At 38.4% G+C, this 24,046-nt stretch overlaps 1 protein-coding gene across 1 annotated transcript in view; it reads right to left on the bottom strand.

Moving 5' to 3' along the window:
- The window catches only part of LOC128661474 (ATP-dependent translocase ABCB1-like), a 261,506-nt gene that overhangs the window by 18,204 nt on the left and 219,256 nt on the right, over positions 1-24,046 (bottom strand). The window contains exons 26-27 of the mRNA XM_053715723.1: positions 17,412-17,618; positions 8,616-8,762 (exon numbers count right to left, since the gene is read on the bottom strand). Coding sequence (XP_053571698.1) covers positions 8,616-8,762; positions 17,412-17,618 — 354 coding nt within the window. The remainder of the gene's footprint in view (positions 1-8,615; positions 8,763-17,411; positions 17,619-24,046) is intronic.

Here is a 24,046-nt window from a genome sequence, read left to right as displayed (position 1 = left end):
ACTATCTTTAACCTTTTTTCTATAATGTGGTTCAGTTTATGAACAGATTTCATATTTCTGGTGAAAAGGATATGTATATACCTGTATATGTATATATATATATATATATATATATATATATATATATATATATATATATATATATATATATATATATATATATATATATATATATATGCAAATATTTGAGTGTTGTTGTTATATTGAGGTTGCTCAGCTGGGAATTACCCAAATTCTATTTTTTCCAATATAGTCAAAGAACATGACAATGAAAACTTTATGCTGTATTATGTGAGAAACACAGAAATTATGAACCACCTGACAACTATCATGTAATTACTGGTATGTGTATATAATGGGGATTTGGGAGTGAGATTGTTACCTTGAGAAAGTGTGGGCTGAAACATTGGGATGTAACTCACTTGAAGCAATAAAAATGTATTAAAGGGACAGTCTACACCAACATTTTTATTGTTTTAAAAGATAGATAATCCCTTTATTATCCATTCCCCAGTTTTGCATAACCAGCACAGTTATATTAATATACTTTTAACCTCTGTGATTATCTTGTATCTAAGCCTCTGCAAACTGCCCCTTTATTTCAGTTCTTTTGACAGACTTGCAGTTTAGCCAATCAGCCAATCATATGTATTTATGTATTTACTTGTGTATATTTGTTTTACAGACATATATACACATATAAACATATAAATACATATGTACACACATATAGACTTATAAATAAGTGCATTGAAGCCCTTTAAAGTCAAGTAAAAGCATATTAAAGCAATATTTATATTTAATAAAGTGTTATATTGTGTATTTACTGTAAATATTTCACATTCCAATGTTGTGCACCTAGCAGAATATGTTCTATGTATTTTTAGATAGATATTCCTATATATAACTGTTTATATTTATACCTATATATAAATATATATAGTGTACCAAAATACCTTAAGATATATGCAGAAATATGCATTTATGAATAAATAGAACATATTTTGCTATGTGAAGAACATTGGAATTAGCGCACCTGATAATATGCGATTGGGTTTGTGAGTGTGTAGGGTTTTCCCCCCCACTTTTTTTGCTCCATCACCTTTTTAAGGGAATACTTTAATGCTCGCGCTATATCCTATGTTCGGCTTTTTGAGTGCATCGGGTTATTGTGCGAGTAAAAACGTTTTACTTTCAACTTGTAAAATGAGCGCTACCCGACGTGCACAAAAAGCTTACTTGAAGCGGAGTTTGCGCGCAAGGAGGAGCGTTAAATATTGCTCCACTTGTAATCTGGCTCAAAGAAGGTTTATTAACAATGTCAGTGTCGTTAAGGTGTTATTACTGCTAGTAATATTTTTTTATCCTCTTGATGGCGCCAAGGAATAAGCTATATTTTAACAGCTACTAAAGTGAACAGCATGAGATTAATTTATCTCTGCTAATTATCACCTAGATTACAAGTTGTACACTATACGTAAATAATGCAAAAAAATTAGTGTTATCGCACTTTCCATAGTGCTGCCATTACAAGTTACTGAAAAACCTCCTTGTGCTGGTGTGTTAAGCTCCATACCTCACAAAAGCCAAAGACTGAGTTTACGTGCTTGTGCATCTTTCCCCCATAAACATCAATGGGGAGAAAGTGTTAGAAAAAACACCTGCAATTGCTGAATGGAGATCGCCGTAACGCAATCCCCATTGATGTCTATGGGGAAAAGAAAGTTACGTTTAAACACCCTAACATAAACCCCTAGTCTAGACACCTCTAATCCGCCGTCCTTGACATCGCCAATACTAAATGAAATGCCAATAGGATTTTACTAGCTCTCATCCTAGTGGCTGATTTTAAAATGTCAGCCGATAGAAATGCAATGTGCCCCATATTTAAAAGGGGAACCTTGCCTTCAAGCTTCAGTGTACGGCGGTGACCTTATGAAGAGGATCCTCCACGCTGGATGTCCGGGCTGCCGGCAAAGATGCCACCGGGATGAAGAAAGAAGATGCCCCCGCAATGGTTGAAGATGTTGCCACCTGGATGAAGATTGATGTCCGCACTTCAGGAACCGTGAGTAGATTTTCTGGGGTTAGTGTTAGTTTTTTTTTTTTTTTTACAGATTAGGGATGGGCAGTAAAAATTTAGGGGCAATGGGTAGATTTGTTTTTTTTAGACTTAGGTTTTTTTTATTTTGGGGGGTTGGTTGGGTGGGGGGGGGGATTACTGTTAGGGGGAACTATAGAGCTGTTTAACTTAGGGCAATGCCCTACAAAAGGCCCTTTTAAGGGCTATTGGTAGTTTATTGTTAGGTTAGGTGGTATTTTTATTTTGGGGGGCCTTTTTGTTTTTTTGCACCCGCAATGGCCAATTTTTCAGCTGTAAAATTGGCACCAATTAGAGTTAAGTGCACACCTGGCAATAATTGAATAATGGCATTACTAAGAGCAACAACTCTTTAAAAAGGTTTAGTTGTCAAATTCACTTTATATACCTTATGAAACTGCAGTACTGCGCATTTACAGAGGCTGAGAAACAAGTAGTGTAACAAGTGTAATATAAGTCCATTGTAGTGTACGCCAGAGATCAGATGAAGAGGAACCTCAACGCTGTTGAGGATCACCGCCGCTGAAGACCGCTGCTGAGGACCGCCACTGAGAACTGCCGCTGAGGACCGCCGCTCTGGATCCGTGCATCGGGGGAAGACCGCTCCGCACCTCTGCTCCATGCCGCCTTCGCACAGGATGAAGATAGGAAATGAAGGAGCCACCTGGAAGAAGACCTTCTCCACCGGACTTCAAGAACGATGAGTATCTATTTGGGGCTTAGTTTTAGGATTTTTTAATATTTTTTATTTTTAAGATTAGGGATTTAATGGGCTGTAAAAGAGCTGATTGTCCTTTCAAGGGCAGTAAAACATCTGAATGCACTTTTAAGGACAATGCCCATACAAATGCCCCTTTAGAGGCAATGGTTTTTTTAGTGTTAGGTTTTTTATTTTGGGGTGGTTGGTTGGGTGGGGGGTTTTACTGTTAGGGGGTAGTTGGTAATTTGTTTAAATAAAACAGCTGTTTAACTTATGTCAATGCCCTACAAAAGGCCCTTTTAAGGGCTATTGGTAGTTTAGTATTAGATTAGGAGCTGTTTTTATTTTGGGGGGGATTTTTTATTTTTATAGGGGGGTATTAGTTTAGATTTACATTTTTTATTTTCGATAGCTTTGTTTATTTTTTTCTGTAATTTTACATTTTTATTTTTAGTAAAATTAGCTTGGGGTTTGGATTTTTTAAACATAAGTAAGCTTCATATTTATATTTTATTGCACATAGTGCCTTGTAGTTTGTCCTCTTCCACTAGAGGGGCTGCTCTTTGCACTTCTCTAGCATTTTCCATATCTGACCCATTGTTATTTTGGCTAATTTTCCTCACACAAGAGAGTAACCAGTGGGAGATAATTTGAAACAAACTAGAACATACAAGCCCATACCATTAACTGGGTTATCTCTAGAGGAACACACTTCACAGGTATAGGCCAGTAGAAATTGCTATGCAGGTTCAGAATAGTAGGATATGATATGAAGGTAACATCCAAGCAAGGTACAAAGGAGACAGGTAAGGAAGGATAGAATTGCAACTGATGCAGAGGTAACCAGAAGTGGCTGAGAGAACAGCCATGCATCAAAGGTAAGTTTTTGTTATTGCTAAATAGACTGAGGCATTGGCCCCTAGTTATCAAGCCGTCAACCGCAAATACGCTGGAATTCCGCAGCGTATTTGTGGCGAGGCTGATTCGTCTTAGTTATCAAGCCCTACACACCGGCAAAAGTAGAATATAGTGACGTAAGCTTTGATCCGCCGGACTCAGTCTGACACAGATCGATTCTTACGTCACTCCAGATGTTCCGAACGCACAATCTGACTACTTTTGCTAGTTATCAAATGACTAGCAGGTACGCCCGGCACTTTTCCGGCCCAGCGTACCTGGTTTTCAATCCGCCGCCCTGGAGGCGGCGGATCCCATAGGAATCTATGGGAGTCTGACCATAGCGAAAGTTCATGTTCGTTGCTGCCCGACATCCCATTGATTCCTATGGGAGATGTCTGCACCTAACACCCTAACATGTACCCCGAGTCTAAACACCCCTAATCTGTCCCCCCCTACACCGCCGCAACTAAATAAATGTATTACCCCCTAAACCGCCGCTCCCGGAGCCCACCGCCACTCTAATAAACTGATTAACCCCTAAACCGCCGCTCCCGGACCCTGCCACCACTATAATAAATATGTTAACCCCTAAACCGCCGCTCCCGGACCCCGCCGCAACTATATTAAATGTATTAACCCCTAAACCACCGCTCCCGGAGCCCACCGCCACCTACATTATACCTAGTAACCCCTATCCTGCCCCCCCTATACCGCCGCCACCTATAATAAATTTATTAACCCCTATCCTGCCGATCCCGGACCCCGCCGCAACTAAATAAATTGTTTCACCCCTAAACCGCCGCTCCCGGACCCCGCCGCCACCTATATTAAACTTATTAACCCCTAATCTGCCCCCCCTACACCGTCGCCACCTATAATAAATTTATTAACCCCTATCCTGCCCCCCCTACACCGCTGCCACCTATAATAAATTATTAACCCCTAAACCTAAGTCCTAACCCTAACACCCCTTAACTTAAATATTAATTAAATACATCTAAATATTATAACTCTAATTAACTAAATTAATCCTATTTAAAACTAAATACTTAACTTTAAAATAAACCCTAATATAGCTACAATATAAATAATAATCTTAGGATTTATTTTTATTTTACAGGCAAATTTCAATTTATTTTAACTAGGTACAATAGCTATTAAATAGTTATTAACTATTTAATAGCTACCTAGTTAAAATAAAGACAAATTTACCTGTAAAATAAATCCTAACCTAAGTTACAATTACACCTAACACTACACTATCATTAACTAAATTATTCCTATTTAAAACTAAATACTTACCTGTAAAATAAACCCTAAGATAGCTACAATGTAATTAATAATTACATTGTAGCTATTTTAGGATTTATATTTATTTTACAGGTAACTTTGTATTTATTTTAGCTAGTTAGAATAGGTATTAAATAGTTATTAACTATTTAATAACTACCTAGCTAAAAGAAATACAAAATTACCTGTAAAATAAATCCTAACCTAAGTTACAATTAAACCTAACACTACACTATCATTAAATTAATTAAATAAATTAGCTACAAATAACTACAATTAAATACAATGAAATAAACTAACTGAAGTTACAAAAAATTAAAAAAAGTTACAAACATTTAAAAAAATATTACAACAATTTTAAGCTACTTACACCTAATCTAAGCCCCCTAATAAAATAACAAAGCCCCCCAAAATAAAAAAATGCCCTACCCTATTCTAAATTACGAAAGTTAACAGCTCTATTACCTTACCAGCCCTTAAAAGGGCCTTTTGCGGGGCATGCCCCAAAGTATTCAGCTATTTTGCCTGTAAAAAAAAAATACAACCCCCCCAACATTAAAACCCACCACCCACACACCCCTACTCTAACCCAAACCCCCTTAAATAAACCTAACACTACCCCCCTGAAGATCATCCTACCTTTAGCCGTCTTCAGCCAGCCGACCACCGATGGAATAGAAGAGGACATCCGCAGCGGCCGAAGTCATCATCCAAGGGGCACTGAAGAAGTCTTCCATCCGATTGAAGTCATCATCCAAGGGGCGCTGAGGAAGTCTTCCATCCGATTGAAGTCTTCATCCAGGCGGCGTCTTCAATCTTCATCCATCCGGAGCGGAGCAGAGCCATCTTCAGACGAGCTGATGTGGAGCCATCTTCTTACACCGACGACTTCCCGACGAATGACGGTTCCTTTAAGTGATGTCATCCAAGATGGCGTCCCTCGAATTCCGATTGGCTGATAGGATTCTATCAGCCAATCGGAATTAAGGTAGGACAAATCTGATTGGCTGATTGAATCAGCCAATCAGATTGAAGTTCAATCCGATTGGCTGATCCAATCAGCCAATCAGATTGAGCTCCTTTTCTATTGGCTGATCGGAACAGCCAATAGAATGTGAGCTCAATCTGATTGGCTGATTGGATCAGCCAATTGGATTGAACTTCAATCTGATTGGCTGATTCAATCCTACCTTAATTCTGATTGGCTGATAGAATCCTATCAGCCAATCAGAATTTGAGGGACGCCATCTTGGATGACGTCACTTAAAGGAACCGTCATTCGTCGGGAAGTCGTCGGTGGAAGAAGATGGCTCCGCATCGGCTCATCTGAAGATGGCTCCGCTCCGGATGAATTAAGATTGAAGATGCCGCCTGGATGAAGACTTCAATCGGATGGAAGACCTCTTCAGCGCCCCTTGGATGATGACTTCGGCCGCTGCGGATGTCCTCTTCTGTTCCATCGGTGGTCGGCTGGCTGAAGACGGCTAAAGGTAGGATGATCTTCAGGGGGGTAGTGTTAGGTTTATTTAAGGGGGGTTTGGGTTAGAGTAGGGGTGTGTGGTTGTGGGTTTTAATGTTGGGATGGTTGTAATTTTTACAGGCAAAAGAACTGAATACTTTGGGGCATGCCCCGCAAAAGGCCCTTTTAAGGGCTGGTAAGGTAATAGAGCTGTTAACTTTCGTAATTTAGAATAGGGTAGGGCATTTTTTTATTTTGGGGGGCTTTGTTATTTTATTAGGGGGCTTAGATTAGGTGTAAGTAGCTTAAAATTGTTGTAATATTTTTTAAATGTTTAACTTTTTTTTGTAACTTAGTTTTTTTATTTTTTGTACTTTAGTTAGTTTATTTCATTGTATTTAATTGTAGTTATTTGTAGCTAATTTATTTAATTAATTTAATGATAGTGTAGTGTTAGGTTTAATTGTAACTTGTTAGGATTTATTTTATAGGTAATTTTGTATTTCTTTTAGCTAGGTAGTTATTAAATAGTTAATAACTATTTAATAACTATTCTAACTAGCTAAAATAAATACAAAGTAACCTGTAAAATAAATATAAATCCTAAAATAGCTACAATGTAATTATTAATTACATTGTAGCTATCTTAGGGTTTATTTTACAGGTAAGTATTTAGTTTTAAATAGGAATAATTTAGTTAATGATAGTGTAGTGTTAGGTGTAATTGTAACTTAGGTTAGGATTTATTTTACAGGTAAATTTGTCTTTATTTTAACTAGGTAGCTATTAAATAGTTAATAACTATTTAATAGCTATTTTACCTAGTTAAATTGAAATTTGCCTGTAAAATAAAAATAAATCCTAAGATAGCTAAAATAAAATTATTATTTATATTGTAGCTATATTAGGGTTTATTTTAAAGGTAAGTATTTAGTTTTAAATATGATTAATTTAGTTAATAAGAGTTATAATATTTAGATGTATTTAATTAATATTTAAGTTAAGGGGTGTTAGGGTTAGGGTTAGGGTTAGGTTTAGGGGTTAATAAATTTATTATAGGTGGCAACGGTGTAGGGGGGCAGGATAGGGGTTAATAAATTTATTATAGGTGGCGACGGTGTAGGGGGGCAGATTAGGGGTTAATAAGTTTAATATAGGTGGCGGCGGGGTCCGGGAGTGGCGGTTTAGGGGTTAAACAATTTATTTAGTTGCGGCGGGGTTCGGGATCGGCAGGATAGGGGTTAATAAATTTATTATAGGTGGTGGCGGTATAGGGGGGGCAGGATAGGGGTTACTAGGTATAATGTAGGTGGCGGCGGGGTCCGGGAGCGGCGGTTTAGGGGTTAATACATTTATTATAGTTGAGGCGGGGTCTAGGAGCGGCGGTTTAGGGGTTAATAACTTTATTTAGTTGCGGGGGGCTCCGGGGGCGCCGGTATAGGGGGTAGAACAGTGTAGTTTAGTGTGGGTGGTTAGTGACAGGCTAGCAATAAAGCTGGGAAAAAGCCGAAGAGCAGCGAGATCGGATGATTGATAACTATCACAGTCCGCTGCTCAATGCCCCGTACTTGGTGCGCTGCTTTTTGACAGCTTTATTGATAACTTTGGCGAGCGTATTCAGGTCCGCGGCGGCGATGGTAGGCAAGCTTAGGCGGGCATATTGGGGCCAGCGATGGCAGGTAAGTAGACACGTTGATAACTAGAGGTCATTGCATCTATATGCATACTGTAAAACACTACAAGAGTACATAAGGCATTCCATGAAGCAGAATGTTACATATTCTGACTTAAAAATGTAATTTTAAAGTACAAATCAAATCATTCTTATTCCCATTGTTAATCATGACTGAAAGTTAAAAATTAACAGACATGATCATTTTCAGGAACATTGAACTAAAGTAGTTAAGGTATTTATTATAAGCCAAAAAGAGAGATAGGCGTGTATAAATGACAGATAGCCTTATAAAATTAGTAGATAGCATAAATTAATTAATCAAATAACTCTGCTTTAAAAGGAACTTTTCATTGTGTGTCAGACAGGTGTCAAAAAACAAACAAAAAACAGTATATGCAGCTTGCATATGAAGTGTCTAATTTATTTTAGACTTTTATAATTATAAGCAAATAACTAAATGATAAAACACAGTTTATCAGAATCCTTTTACCTTTTCACTTTCAGTGTCAAGAGCAGATGTAGCTTCATCCAATAATAGCACCTTGGGTTTTCGCACAAGAGCACGTGCAATTGCAATTCTCTGCTTCTGACCGCCAGAGAGCTGAGCTCCTTTATCTCCAACCCGTGTATTATATCCCTGTGTGATTAAACATTCATTATTGTGTATTAAGGGCCAGATTACAAGTGAAGCCCTAACACGAGCAATAAGGGGTATATCACTGGTGTTTGTGCGCCTCGGGTTTACCGCTCATATTATAAATTGAAAGTAAACACGATTGCTTGAGCCCAATCGCGATTCATGCTACGATGATTACCATATCCTCAGAGCTGGCTAACTATTTTGTGAAACAAAAAAGTGTCACAAAACACATCAAACACTACATAACATAAAATATAACACTATCTAATAAAAAATTATCCACAAAAATATTGCACACAAGTTATAAAGGCTCAAAGGGCTCATAAGGGCTCAGGCTCAAAGATATGAGGTCCCAGGTGTCAAGAAAACAAAAGGAAGCCAAAAGACTTTAACACTGAAATATGTACAAGATGTGTGTGTGTGTATATATATATATATATATATATATATATACAAGTTTTTGGGATCCATGCACTCACTGTTAGTGGTATGCGCCTGGGTGCACTCTATGGTGAATAGGTAGAAACTTCTCAAAAGGAAGAGGCACTCACAGGACTTAATAAGCAAAAAGTACTTTTATTAGTTCATAGGTTCAGTCAACGTTTCGGTCCTCGCAGGGACCTTTGTCAAGATTGTTTTCCAATATCACAGAGTCAGGCACCGCTGACTGCCTGACTCTGTAATATTTGAAAACAGTCTTGACAAAGGTCCCTGCGAGGACCGAAACGTTGACTGAACCTATGAACTAATGAAAGTACTTTTTGCTTATTAAGTCCTGTGAGTGCCTCTTCCTTTTGAGAAGTGTATGTGTATATATATATATATATATATATATATATAGATATAGTATCTCACAAAAGTGAGTACACCCCTCACATTTTTGTAAATATTTTAATGTATATTTTCATTTGACAACACTGAAGAAATGACACTTTTCTACAATGTAAAGTAGTGAGTGTACAGCCTGTATAACAGTGTAAATTTGCTGTCCCCTCAAAATAACTCAACACACAGCCATTAATGTCTAAACCGTTGGCAACAAAAGTGAGTACACCCCTAAGTAGAAATGTCCAAATTGGGCCCAATTAGCCATTTTCCCTCCCCGGTTTCATGTGACTCGTTAGTGTTACAAGGTCTTAGGTGTGAATTGGGAGCAGGTGTGTTAAATTTGGTGTTCTCTCTCTCCTCTCTCTCACACTGGTCACTGGAAGTTCAACATGGGATCTCATGACAAAGAACTCTCTGAGTATCTGAAAAAAAGAATTGTTGCTCTAAATAAATATGGCCTAGGCTATAAGACAATTGCCAAGACCCTGAAACTGAGCTGCAGCATGGTGGGCAAGACCATACTGCGGTTTCACAGGATAGGTTCCACTCAGAACAGGTCTCGCCATGTTCGACCAAAGAAGAATGTGCTCAGCGTCATATCCAGAGGTTGTCTTTGGGAAATAGACGTTTGAGTTCTGCCACCATTGCTGCAGAGGTTGAAGGGGTGGGAGGTCAGCCTGACAATGCTCAGACCATACGCCGCACACTGCATCAAATTGGTCTGCATGGCTGTCATCCCAAAAGGAAGCCTTTCCTAAAGATGATGCCCAAGAAAGCCTGCAAACGGTTTGCTGAAGACAAGCAGACTAAGGACATTGAATACTGGAACCATGTCCTGTGGTCCGATGAGACCAAGATAAACTTATTTGGTTCAGATGGTGTCATGCGTGTGTGGCAGCAACCAAGTGAGGAGAACAAAGACAAATGTGTCTTGTCTACAGTCAAGCATGGTGGTGGGAGTGTCATGGTCTGGGCCTGCATGAGTGCTGCCGGCACTGGGGAGCTACAGTTCATTGAGGAAACCATGAATGCCAACATGTACTGTGACATACTGAAGCAGAGCATGATCCCCTCCTTTCAGAGACTGGGCCGCAGGGCATTATTCCAACATAACGACCCCAAACACACCTCCAAGATGACAACTGCCTTGCTAAAGAAGCTAAGGGTAAAGGTGATGGACTGGCCAAGCATGTCTCCAGACCTTAACCCTATTAAGCATCTGTGGGGCATCCTCAAATGGAAGGTTGGGGAGCACAAGGTCTCTAACGTCCACCAGCTCCGTGATGTCGTTATGGAGGAGTGGAAGAGGACTCCAGTGTCAACCTGTGAAGCTCTGGTGAACTCCATGTCCAAGACGGTTAAGGCAGTGCTGGAAAATAATGGTGGCCACACAAAATATTGACCCTTTGGGCCCAATTTGGACATTTCCACTTAGGGGTGTACTCACTATTGTTGCCAACGGTTTAGACATTAATGGCTGTATGTCGAGCTATTTTGAGGGGACAGCAAATTTACAATGTTATACAGGCTGTACACTCACTACTTAACATTGTAGAAGAAGTGTAATTTCTTCAGTGTTGTCACATGAAAAGATATAATAAAATATTTACAAAAATGTGATGGTTGCACTCACTTTTGTGAGATACTGTGTGTATATATATATATATATATATATGTATGTGTGTATATATATATATATATATATATATGTGTATATATATATATATATATATATATATATATATATATATATATATATATATCAGTGTGTGTGTATATATATATATATATATATATATATATATTCATGTATGTACATATTTATGCATTTATATATGTTTTTACAGACATATATACACATACATGCATATGTGTATGTATATGTGTGTATGTATATGTGTATATATATATATATATATATATATATATATATATACACAAACATATATATACATATTGTATGTATCTCTGTGTTAAACCCCTTTGGCTGCCTTTTTTGCATTAGAGCCATTTGCAGTCTAGTAGATGAAAATATGAAAAAGCATATTTATGCAATATTTATATTTAATAAAGGTTTTAACTATGTATTTACTTTAAATATCTCATGTTCCTATATTCTGCTTATAGATGAGTAAATGTTCTAAGTATTTTTAAATATATATTCCTATATATATCTGTATATATCTATACATATATATATATATATATATATATATATATATATATATATAATTCCAATATAAATAACAGCACTCTCAGGTCTTTCTTTCAAGTGAGAACAGCAAAAGTCTCTTTTTTATTGTAACGTTTTCGAGGAGCTTGTCCCCGTCATCAGCATAACACACTAGTGAAACACAACTTATATTTATATTAACAAACCAATATTATTAATGCCAACAACCTGTGTACCTCTTGGTGTCCCAGAAAACCCGCCAAACACTCGTGTTTGGAACGCACTATGCGTTCCAGTGATTTGTAGCCGGAAGTACCTAATGTCACATGACTTCCGGTCTCTGTTATTTTGTGTATACCTTCTCCGTGTAAATTGTAATTAATATCAGATCGTGATCCAATTTATATCTACTGTGTAATTACTTTTATCTATAATCAGTATTTCCCTGTGTCCTTCTTGAGGTTTTGTGATAAGCCTGCTTTTCGCCGCTTCATTTGTATATATCATGCCTTACGTTTATAATCTAAACTTATTTACATATATGTGCAGGCTTTATCTCTATACTAGCCACTCTTTTTGTGTTTTATGTGGTATATTTGTGTCAATGTGTGGGTATTCGTATTTATGTGCATACTTATAATCTTCTTGTGTAAGCACTATTTCTTACTATTTGTTCTTTACCTCTTTTGTTTATCTGGGTTGCCTTGGTTACCCAATAGCGCTGACTGTGTACATTCTATATGTCTTACACTATCTGTTTGTCATTAATTTTAAGGCATACTGTGTGCTTTTTAATTATGTTTATTATTTGTTGTAAACTTCTTACCCCACTGTATATTATTTACATTATCTTATTTTCCACATTTTACATGTTTGTTTGTTCCTCCCAGTAGTGTGAGTGTCTAGTTACTCGTGATTGGCCTATTCTAATCTTTGATCATGTCTGCCCAAAGATAAACAGCCAAAATTTCCCTACATAAAACTTAAATTATTTACATACATGTTTCTAGCATATAATTGCACATTCAAATTTTGCTATCTGCATATCATATACATTAAAATTAAACTTATCCTCTTAGTACTGGTTTTTTCTTATATTATTATATTTCGTGTTTGATTTTCTAAGATTGTCTCTTATATGGGAATTCTTGAAATGTTCCCGCTAAAGGTTCACTTTTCTCCTAAAGTCCTGTATGTCAGATCTATGTTCTTTTATTTCCATTCCTCTTTTTATTTGTAATTTTGTTCCGTTTTTTATAAGTTTAGATGATATCCATGTTCTGTAGTTTTCTCTTTGTTACAGTTGGCTACTGTCTGTGTAGGTTATGGGAGTGGTTGTTAACTGGTAACATGCCTGTAATGTGTCTTACCCCAAGAGTAGTGGAAGTCACTCTCGTGTCTCCCCTTACTCTGATCATAGGATTATGACTAGGGCACTGCCCCCCTTGGGGTCTGTGTCCCAATCTATCCTTGATACGGTGCACAATATCTTAGCGGCGTACCTTTGTTTGTATCTCCTACCTATATCAGTGCCTTGAAGTCAGGTGCCGAGTTGAGCCCCCCTGGATGTATTGTTCCCAATCTGTACATCCATTCTGCCTCTCTTCTGAGTAGGGCTTTGTTACGGTCCCCTCCTCTCTCCAGCTGGGGGATGTGATCGATTAGGATGTATCTGATGCTGGATACTTGATGTTGTTTTTGGGTGCAGTGTCTGGCTACAGGTTGATCTGAATTACCTGTGTCAAGTGCCACCCGTATCGCCCGCCTATGGTTGGCCATTCTTTCGCGTAATGTTCCACTGGTCTTACCAATGTAAAATCTGGCACATGGGCAAAAGAGTAGGTAGATTACATGTGTTGTATTACACGATAGAGAGTACTTGATATGATACACTTGGTTAGTGTGCGGATGGTGGAAGATCTTAGTAGCTTTTAGGCCATTACATGTGGTACAGCCTAAGCATTTATATGAACCTTTGATGTTAACCTTTTCTTTTTTTAGATAGCATCTTTTGGGGTCTGTTTTAACCAGCAAATCTCTTAGATTCGTGCCCCTCCTATATGCAATCATTGGTGTAAGGTTATGAGCAAATCTTAGTTTAGGGTCCGATTTTACCACGGGCCAGTGCTTCCTCAGGATGTTACCAGCCTCAGTGGTATTTGGTGAAAATGTAGTTGCCATTATGAGCCTGTTGGATGATTCTTTGATCTTTTCCTTGTTTATAAGGGTTGCCTGTGTGTACGGTAGTACTTCTTGTAGGATTGTTTCTATTGTATTCTTTTTGTATCCCCGTTGTATGAATTTGTCCCTCATATATTGAAGTTGGGAGACCCCTGTGGCTTTATCTGTGTAGTTGCACATAATATGGAGTTCCTATCGGTGGGTTTGTAATACAGTGTGGTACCTAATGTGCCATTTTGTATGTACACATTTAGGTCCAAGAAATGTATTTCAGTTGCACAAAATAACACACAGTGCAACTGAAATACATTTCTTGGACCTAAATGTGTACATACAAAATGGCACATTAGGTACCACACTGTATTACAAACCCACCGATAGGAACTCCATATTATGTGCAACTAGCTGTCACCCACCAGCTCTACTCAAAGGGATCATTAAATCACAAATGATGCGAGTAATACGCAACAACACAGATAAAGCCACAGGGGTCTCCCAACTTCAATATATGAGGGACAAATTCATACAACGGGGATACAAAAAGAATACAATAGAAACAATCCTACAAGAAGTACTACCGTACACACAGGCAACCCTTATAAACAAGGAAAAGATCAAAGAATCATCCAACAGGCTCATAATGGCAACTACATTTTCACCAAATACCACTGAGGCTGGTAACATCCTGAGGAAGCACTGGCCCGTGGTAAAATCGGACCCTAAACTAAGATTTGCTCATAACCTTACACCAATGATTGCATATAGGAGGGGCACGAATCTAAGAGATTTGCTGGTTAAAACAGACCCCAAAAGATGCTATCTAAAAAAAGAAAAGGTTAACATCAAAGGTTCATATAAATGCTTAGGCTGTACTACATGTAATGGCCTAATAGCTACTAAGATCTTCCACCATCCGCACACTAACCAAGTGTATCATATCAAGTACTCTCTATCGTGTAATACAACACATGTAATCTACCTACTCTTTTGCCCATGTGCCAGATTTTACATTGGTAAGACCAGTGGAGCATTACGCGAAAGAATGGCCAACCATAGGCGGGCGATACGGGTGGCACTTGACACAGGTAATTCAGATCAACCTGTAGCCAGACACTGCACCCAAAAACAACATCAAGTATCCAGCATCAGATACATCCTAATCGATCACATCCCCCAGCTGGAGAGAGGAGGGGACCGTAACAAAGCCCTACTCAGAAGAGAGGCAGAATGGATGTACAGATTGGGAACAATACATCCAGGGGGGCTCAACTCGGCACCTGATTTCAAGGCACTGATATAGGTAGGAGATACAAACAAAGGTACGCCGCTAAGATATTGTGCACCGTATCAAGGATAGATTGGGACACAGACCCCAAGGGGGGCAGTGCCCTAGTCATAATCCTATGATCAGAGTAAGGGGAGACACGAGAGTGACTTCCACTACTCTTGGGGTAAGACACATTACAGGCATGTTACCAGTTAACAACCACTCCCATAACCTACACAGACAGTAGCCAACTGTAACAAAGAGAAAACTACAGAACATGGATATCATCTAAACTTATAAAAAACGGAACAAAATTACAAATAAAAAGAGGAATGGAAATAAAAGAACATAGATCTGACATACAGGACTTTAGGAGAAAAGTGAACCTTTAGCGGGAACATTTCAAGAATTCCCATATAAGAGACAATCTTAGAAAATCAAACACGAAATATAATAATATAAGAAAAAAACAGTACTAAGAGGATAAGTTTAATTTTAATGTATATGATATGCAGATAGCAAAATTTGAATGTGCAATTATATGCTAGAAACATGTATGTAAATAATTTAAGTTTTATGTAGGGAAATTTTGGCTGTTTATCTTTGGGCAGACATGATCAAAGATTAGAATAGGCCAATCACGAGTAACTAGACACTCACACTACTGGGAGGAACAAACAAACATGTAAAATGTGGAAAATAAGATAATGTAAATAATATACAGTGGGGTAAGAAGTTTACAACAAATAATAAACATAATTAAAAAGCACACAGTATGCCTTAAAATTAATGACAAACAGATAGTGTAAGACATATAGAATGTACACAGTCAGCGCTATTGGGTAACCAAGGCAACCCAGATAAACAAAAGAGGTAAAGAACAAATAGTAAGAAATAGTGCTTACACAAGAAGATTATAAGTATGCACATAAATACGAATACCCACACATTGACACAAATATACCACATAAAACACAAAAAGAGTGGCTAGTATAGAGATAAAGCCTGCACATATATGTAAATAAGTTTAGATTATAAACGTAAGGCATGATATATACAAATGAAGCGGCGAAAAGCAGGCTTATCACAAAACCTCAAGAAGGACACAGGGAAATACTGATTATAGATAAAAGTAATTACACAGTAGATATAAATTGGATCACAATCTGATATTAATTACAATTTACACGGAGAAGGTATACACAAAATAACAGAGACCGGAAGTCATGTGACATTAGGTACTTCCGGCTACAAATCACTGGAACGCATAGTGCGTTCCAAACACGAGTGTTTGGCGGGTTTTCTGGGACACCAAGAGGTACACAGGTTGTTGGCATTAATAATATTGGTTTGTTAATATAAATATAAGTTGTGTTTCACTAGTGTGTTATGCTGATGACGGGGACAAGCTCCTCGAAAACGTTACAATAAAAAAGAGACTTTTGCTGTTCTCACTTGAAAGAAAGACCTGAGAGTGCTGTTATTTATATTGGAATTATTTAAAGCATCATAGCACCCAGGCAGACGACCTTTGGAGGGTATATCCTGTGTTTTATGGACGGTATTATATATATATATATATATATATATATATATATATAATCACATATACTGTATATACTGTAATATGTATTTATGAGTAAATAAAACATATTCTGCTATGTGAAGAACATTTGAATGTGAATTAGTCACATTTTCATGTCGGGTTAGCACACATTGGAATATGTGATCGGGTTTGCACGCAAGTTGGGTGTTGGTTTTTTTCCCCCATTTTTTTTTGCTCCAATGACTTCTATAGGGTAATAGGTTATTGTGTGCGGGAAATTCTAAGTTCGACCTTTTGTGCTCGTCAGGTTAGCATATGATCAAAAACAGTTTACTTTCAACTCATAATACGAGCGCAACCCGACGCACTTACTTCTAGCGCAATTAACACTCAAGCTCCACTTGTAATTTGGTCCTAAATGAGCATATTCATTTGACAATTTGAAAGAAAGTTGACAGTGACTGTATTAGAAATTTTATTCAGAAAAAAATAAATGCAAATAATTTATAATCGGAAAATTAAAGTGTGCAATGAAAATGTTTGACATTTTAATAGTTGTCTACATCATCTATAAAGAATGTTTCTAATGTTTTTCTAAACATTATCATCTAACACTTACTCTAAGAATAATAAGCAATCTATAAAAAATACCTCTGGTAGACTTTCAATGAATGAGTGGATGTTCGCTGTTTTTGCTGCTTCTATGACATCTTCTTGAGTAACAGTTCTGTCATTGTCACCATACTTTATATTTTCACTGATACTACAATCAAAAAGCATGGGCTCCTGTGATACAATTCCTAACTGAGACCTCAGCCACTTCAAATTGAGAGATTTAGTGTCTATTCCATCAGCAAACTGAAAAAGAGTAATATTTAATCTTAAATGGTATAATTTAAATTTCTTGGTTCATTCACATAGAAACATTCAGTAGAGAAGGAATGGTTCATTTAAGTGATGATAAACTTAGCACAATTTCTAAGTATAATCTAACAGAGTGATGTTTAAATATATATATATAATAAATAAATAATTATATATATTATATATATTTATTTTTTTAAAGAGGCTTGTAAATTATTATTATTATTATTATTATTATTATTATGTTTTTGTAAAACAATAGTATTCACAGGACCTCTTAGGCTGCCCCCTCCCCCTGTTGTATTTTTTTTAGTGAGTATTATTACTATCACCAAATCAACAGTTTAGCCATATGGTACACTGTTTTCTACATGGGGGCTGCCTTACTTCTTTCATGAATGAGTGTTATTGTACCCTTCGGTTTTATCAGTAGATACCTTTCACATGTGCGGTTTCCTCACTAGCAGTGTCCTCATTATGTAAGAGCAATAAAAGTAAACAGTGAACAGGATCAAAAGTTCCAATTCACTGTTTTCTTGTATTGCTGTATTGCTTACACGCAAATAATCGGCTAGATTTAGAGTTCTGCGGCCAAAGGGGTGCGTTAGCTACGTGTGCTTTTTTTCCCCCGCACCTTTTAAATACCGCTGGTATTTAGAGTTCACAGAAGGGCTGCGTTAGGCTCCAGAAAGGGAACGTATAGCATAATTTACCGCCACTGCAACTCTCAATACCAGCGGTGCTTACGGACGCGGCCAGCTTCAAAAACGTGCTCGTGCACGATTCCCCCATAGGAAACAATGGGGCCGTTTGAGCTGAAAAAAAAAACCTAACACCTGCAAAAAAGCAGCGTTCAGCTCCTAACGCAGCCCCATTGTTTCCTATGGGGAAACACTTCCTAAGTCTGCACCTAACATCCTAACATGTACCCCGAGTCTAAACACCCCTAGCCTTATTAACCTCTAATCTGCCACCCCCGCTATCGCTGACCCCTGCATATTTTTTTAACCCCTAATCTGCCGCTCCGTACACCGCCGCCACCTACGTTATCCCTATGTACCCCTAATCTGCTGCCCCTAACACTGCCGACCCCTATATTATATTTATTAACCCCGAATCTGCCGCCCCCAACGTCGCCGCCACCTACCTACACTTATTAACCCCTAATCTGCCGACCGGACCTCACCGCTACTATAATAAAGTTATTAACCCCTAATCCGCCTCACTAACCCTATAATAAATAGTATTTACCCCTAATCTGCCCTCCCTAACATCACCGACACCTAACTTCAAGTATTAACCCCTAATCTGCCGACCGTACCTCACCGCTACTCTATTAAATGTATTAACCCCTAAAGCTAAGTCTAACCCTAACACTAACACCCCCCTAAGTTAAATATAATTTTTATCTAACAAAATAAATTAACTCTTATTAAATAAATTAATCCTAATTAAAGCTAAATACTTACCTGTAAAATAAACCCTAATATAGCTACAATATAAATAATAATTATATTGTAGCTATTTTAGGATTAATATTTATTTTACAGGCAACTTTGTATTTATTTTAACCAGGTACAATATCTATTAAATAGTTAATAACTATTTAATAGCTACCTAGTTAAAATAATTACAAAATTACCTGTAAAATAAATCCTAACCTAAGTTACAATTAAACCTAACACTACACTATTAATAAATTAATTAAATAAAATACCTATAATTATCTACAATTAAACCTAACACTACACTATCAATAAATTAATTACATAAAATACCTACAAATAAATACAATTAAATAAACTAACTAAAGTACAAAAAATAAAAAAAGAACTGTTACAAAAAATAAAAAAATATTTACAAACATTAGAAAAATATTACAACAATTTTAAGCTAATTACACCTACTCTAAGCCCCCCAAAATAAAAAAATGCCCTACCCTATTCTAAAATACAAATAGCAAAGTGCTTTTACCTTACCAGCCCTTAAAAGGGCATTTTGCGGGGCATGCCCCAAAGAATTCAGCTCTTTTGCCTGTAAAAAAAAACCATACAATACCCCCCCCCAACATTACAACCCACCACCCACATACCCCTAATCTAACCCAAACCCCCCTTAAATAAACCTAACACTAAGCCCCTGAAGATCTCCCTACCTTATCTTCATCATGCCGGGTATCACCGATCCGTCCAGAGGAGCCTCCGAAGTCTTCATCCAAGCCCAAGCGGGGGCTGAAGAAGTCCATCATCGGGCTGAAGAGGTCCATCATCGGGCTGAAGTCTTGATCCAAGCGGGCGCTGAAGAGGTCCATCATCGGGCTGAAGTCTTCTATCAAGCGGCATCTTCAAGCTTCATCCATCCGGAGCGGAGCCATCTTCTTCCAGCCGACGTGGATCCATCCTCTTCTACCGATGCCTACTCGCCGAATGACGGTTCCTTTAAATGACGTCATCCAAGATGGCATCCCTCGAATTCCGATTGGCTGATAGGATTCTATCAGCCAATCGGAATTAAGGTAGGAAAATTCTGATTGGCTGATGGAATCAGCCAATCAGATTCAAGTTCAATCCGATTGGCTGATTCAATCAGACAATCAGATTGAGCTTGCATTCTATTGGCTGTTCCGATCAGCCAATAGAATGCGAGCTCAATCTGATTGGCTGATTGGATCAGCCAATCGGATTGAACTTGAATCTGATTGGCTGATTCCATCAGCCAATCAGAATTTTCCTACCTTAATTCCGATTGGCTGATAGAATCCTATCAGCCAATCGGAATTCGAGGGACGCCATCTTGGATGACATCATTTAAAGGAACCGTCATTTGGCGAGTAGGCGTCGGTAGAAGAGGATGGATCCGTGTCGGCTGGAAGAAGATGGCTCCGCTCCGGATGGATGAAGATTGAAGATGCCGCTTGATAGAAGACTTCAGCCCGATGATGGACCTCTTCAGCGCCCGCTTGGATCAAGACTTCAGCCCAATGATGGACCTCTTCTGCCCGATGATGGACTTCTTCAGCCCCTGCTTGGGCTTGGATGAAGACTTCGGAGGCTCCTCTGGACGGATCGGTGATAGCCGGCGTGGTGAAGATAAGGCAGGGAGATCTTCAGGGGCTTAGTGTTAGGTTTATTTAAGGGGGGTTTGGGTTAGATTAGGGGTATGTGGGTGGTGGGTTGTAATGTTGGGGGGTATTGTATGTTTTTTTTACAGGCAAAAGAGCTGAATTCTTTGGGGCATGCCCCGCAAAATGCCCTTTTAAGGGCTGGTAAGGTAAAAGAGCTTTGCTATTTGTATTTTAGAATAGGGTAGGGCATTTTTTTATTTTCGGGGGCTTTGTTATTTTATTAGGGGGCTTAGAGTAGGTGTAATTAGCTTAAAATTGTTGTAATATTTTTATAATGTTTGTAAATATTTTTTTATTTTTGTAACTTAGTTCTTTTTTATTTTTTGTACTTTAGTTAGTTTATTTAATTGTATTTATTTGTAGGTATTTTATTTAATTAATGTATTGATAGTGTAGTGTTAGGTTTAATTGTAGATAATTGTAGGTATTTTATTTAATTAATTTATTAATAGTGTAGTGTTAGGTTTAATTGTAACTTAGGTTAGGATTTATTTTACAGGTAATTTTGTAATTATTTTAACTAGGTAGCTATTAAATAGTTATTAACTATTTAATAGCTATTGTACCTGGTTAAAATAAATACAAAGTTGCCAGTAAAATAAATATTAATCCTTAAATAGCTACAATATAATTATTCGTTATATTGTAGCTATATTAGGGTTTATTTTACAGTAAGTATTTAGCTTTAATTAGGAATAATTTATTTAATAAGAGTTAATTTATTTCGTTAGACAAAAATTATATTTAACTTAGGGCGGTGTTAGTGTTAGGGTTAGACTTAGCTTTAGGGGTTAATAGAGTAGCGGTGAGGTCCGGTCGGCAGATTAGGGGTTAATACTTGAAGTTAGGTGTCGGCGATGTTAGGGAGGGCAGATTAGGGGTTAATACTATTTATTATAGGGTTTTTGAGGCGGGAGTGAGGCGGATTAGGGGTTAATAACTTTATTATAGTAGCGGTGAGGTCCGGTTGGCAGATTAGGGGTTAATAAGTGTAGGTAGGTTGCAGCGACTTTGGGGGCGGCAGATTAGGGGTTAATAAATATAATATGGGGGTCGGCAATGTTAGGGACAGCAGATTAGGGGTACATAGGGATAACGTAGGTGGCGGCGGTGTGCGGTCGGCAGATTAGGGGTTAAAAATTTTTATTAGAGTGGCGGCGATGTGGGGGGACCTCGGTTTAGGGGTACATAGGTAGTTTATGGGTGTTAGTGTACTTTAGAGCACAGGAGTTAAGAGCTTTATAAACCGGCGTTAGCCCATAAAGCTCTTAACTCCTGGCTTTTTGCTGCGCCTGGAGTCTTGTCGTTAGATTTCTAACGCTCACTTCAGCCAAGACTCTAAATACCGGCGTTAGAAAGATCCCATTGAAAAGATAGGATACGCAAATGGCGTAGGGGGATCTGCGGTATGGAAAAGTCGCGGCTGCAAAGTGAGCGTTAGACCCTTTCCTGACTGACTCTAAATACCAGCGGGCGGCCAAAACCAGCGTTAGGAGCTCCTAACGCTGGTTTTGACGGCTAACGCCAAACTCTAAATCTAGGCGAATGTTTGCATTGCAGTGGGAGTATAATGTGGAGTGCACACTGTCAATTACATATAAAGCGGGTGGGACCACTTTATATGTCACTACACTACAAAAAAAGAAAGGCAAGAGGGAGGAGGGAAAAAAAACATCAAAAAAACATATCAAATTGATTCTTAAAATCACTTAGGATGTTATATTAAATTAAGATAATGTAGAATTTACCATCACTTTAACCCCTTAATGACCGAGGACGTGCAGGGTACGTCCTCAAAAAAAAGGCAGTTAACGCCTGAGGACGTACCCTGCACGTCCTCGGTGTGGAAAGCAGCTGGAAGCGATCCTGCTCGCTTCCAGCTGCTTTCCGGTTATTGCAGTGATGCCTCGATATGGAGGCATCCTGCAATAACCATACATGGCCATCCGATGCAGAGAGAGCCACTCTGTGGCCCTCTCTGCACCGGACATCGATGGCCGGTATCGTTGGTGGGTGGGAGCCGAATTGGGAGGCGGGTGGGCGGCCATCGGTGTTGCGCGTGACGTCACGGGGGGCGGGATCAGGATTGGGACCGCCGGGGGCGCGCACGGGCGCGCGTGCGTGCACGGGGGGTGGCGGGCGGGCGCGTGCACGGGGCGGGAGCGGGTGGGAACCGCTACACTACAGAAAAGTAAAAAAGTAAAAGTAAAAAAAAAATTAAATAAACTTTTTTTCAAAACCATCTAAGGGATCTGGAAGGGGTGGGGGGTTGGTCTTGGGGGGGGGGAAAGCTACACTACAGAAAAGGGACATATTTTATTAAAAAAAAAGCATTTTTTTTCACTAAACTGGGTACTGGCAGACAGCTGCCAGTACCCAAGATGGCGCACATTAAGTCAGAGGGGGAGGGTTAGAGAGCTGTTTAGTGGGGGATCAGTGAGGTTGGGGGCTAAGGGGGATCCCTACACAGAAGCATATGTAAATATGCTAACAAAAAATGCACAAAAAAGCCCAAATATACCTTTTATTTTAGTACTGGCAGAGTTTCTGCCAGTACTTAAGATGGCGGGGACATTTGTGGGGTAGGGGAGGGAAGAGAGATGTTTGGGAGGGATCAGGGGGTCTGATGTTTCAGGTGGGAGGCTGATCTTTACACTAAAGCTAAAATTAACCCTGCAAGCTCCCTACAAGCTACCTAATTAACCCCTTCACTGCTAGCCATAATACACGTGTGATGCGCAGCGCCATTTAGCAGCATTCTAATTACCAAAAAGCAACTCCAAAGTCATATATGTCTGCTATTTCTGAACAAAGGGGATCCCAGAGAAGCATTTACAACCATTTGTGCCATAATTGCACAAGCTGTTTGTAAATTATTTCAGTGAGAAACCTAAAATTGTGAAAAATTTAACGTTTTTTTTAATTTGATCGCATTTGGCGGTGAAATGGTGGCATGAAATATACCAAAATGGGCCTAGATCAATACTTGGGGTTGTCTACTACACTACACTAAAGCTAAAATTACCCCAAAAAGCTCCTTACATGCTCCCTAATTAACCCCTTCACTGCTGGGCATAATACACGTGTGGTGCGCAGTGGCATTTAGCGGCCTTCTAATTACCAAAAAGCAATGCCAAAGCCATATATGTCTGCTATTTCTGAACAAAGGGGATCCCAGAGAAGAATTTACAACCATTTATGCCATAATTGCACAAGCAGTATGTAAATAATTTCAGTGAGAAACTGAAAGTTTGTGAAAAAATTTGTGAAAAAGTGAACAATTTTTTGTATTTGATCG

This window comes from Bombina bombina, chromosome 5 (assembly GCF_027579735.1).
Source record: "Bombina bombina isolate aBomBom1 chromosome 5, aBomBom1.pri, whole genome shotgun sequence".
Classification (NCBI taxonomy): domain Eukaryota; kingdom Metazoa; phylum Chordata; class Amphibia; order Anura; family Bombinatoridae; genus Bombina; species Bombina bombina.
This window is presented reverse-complemented; position numbering and strand designations above follow the sequence as displayed.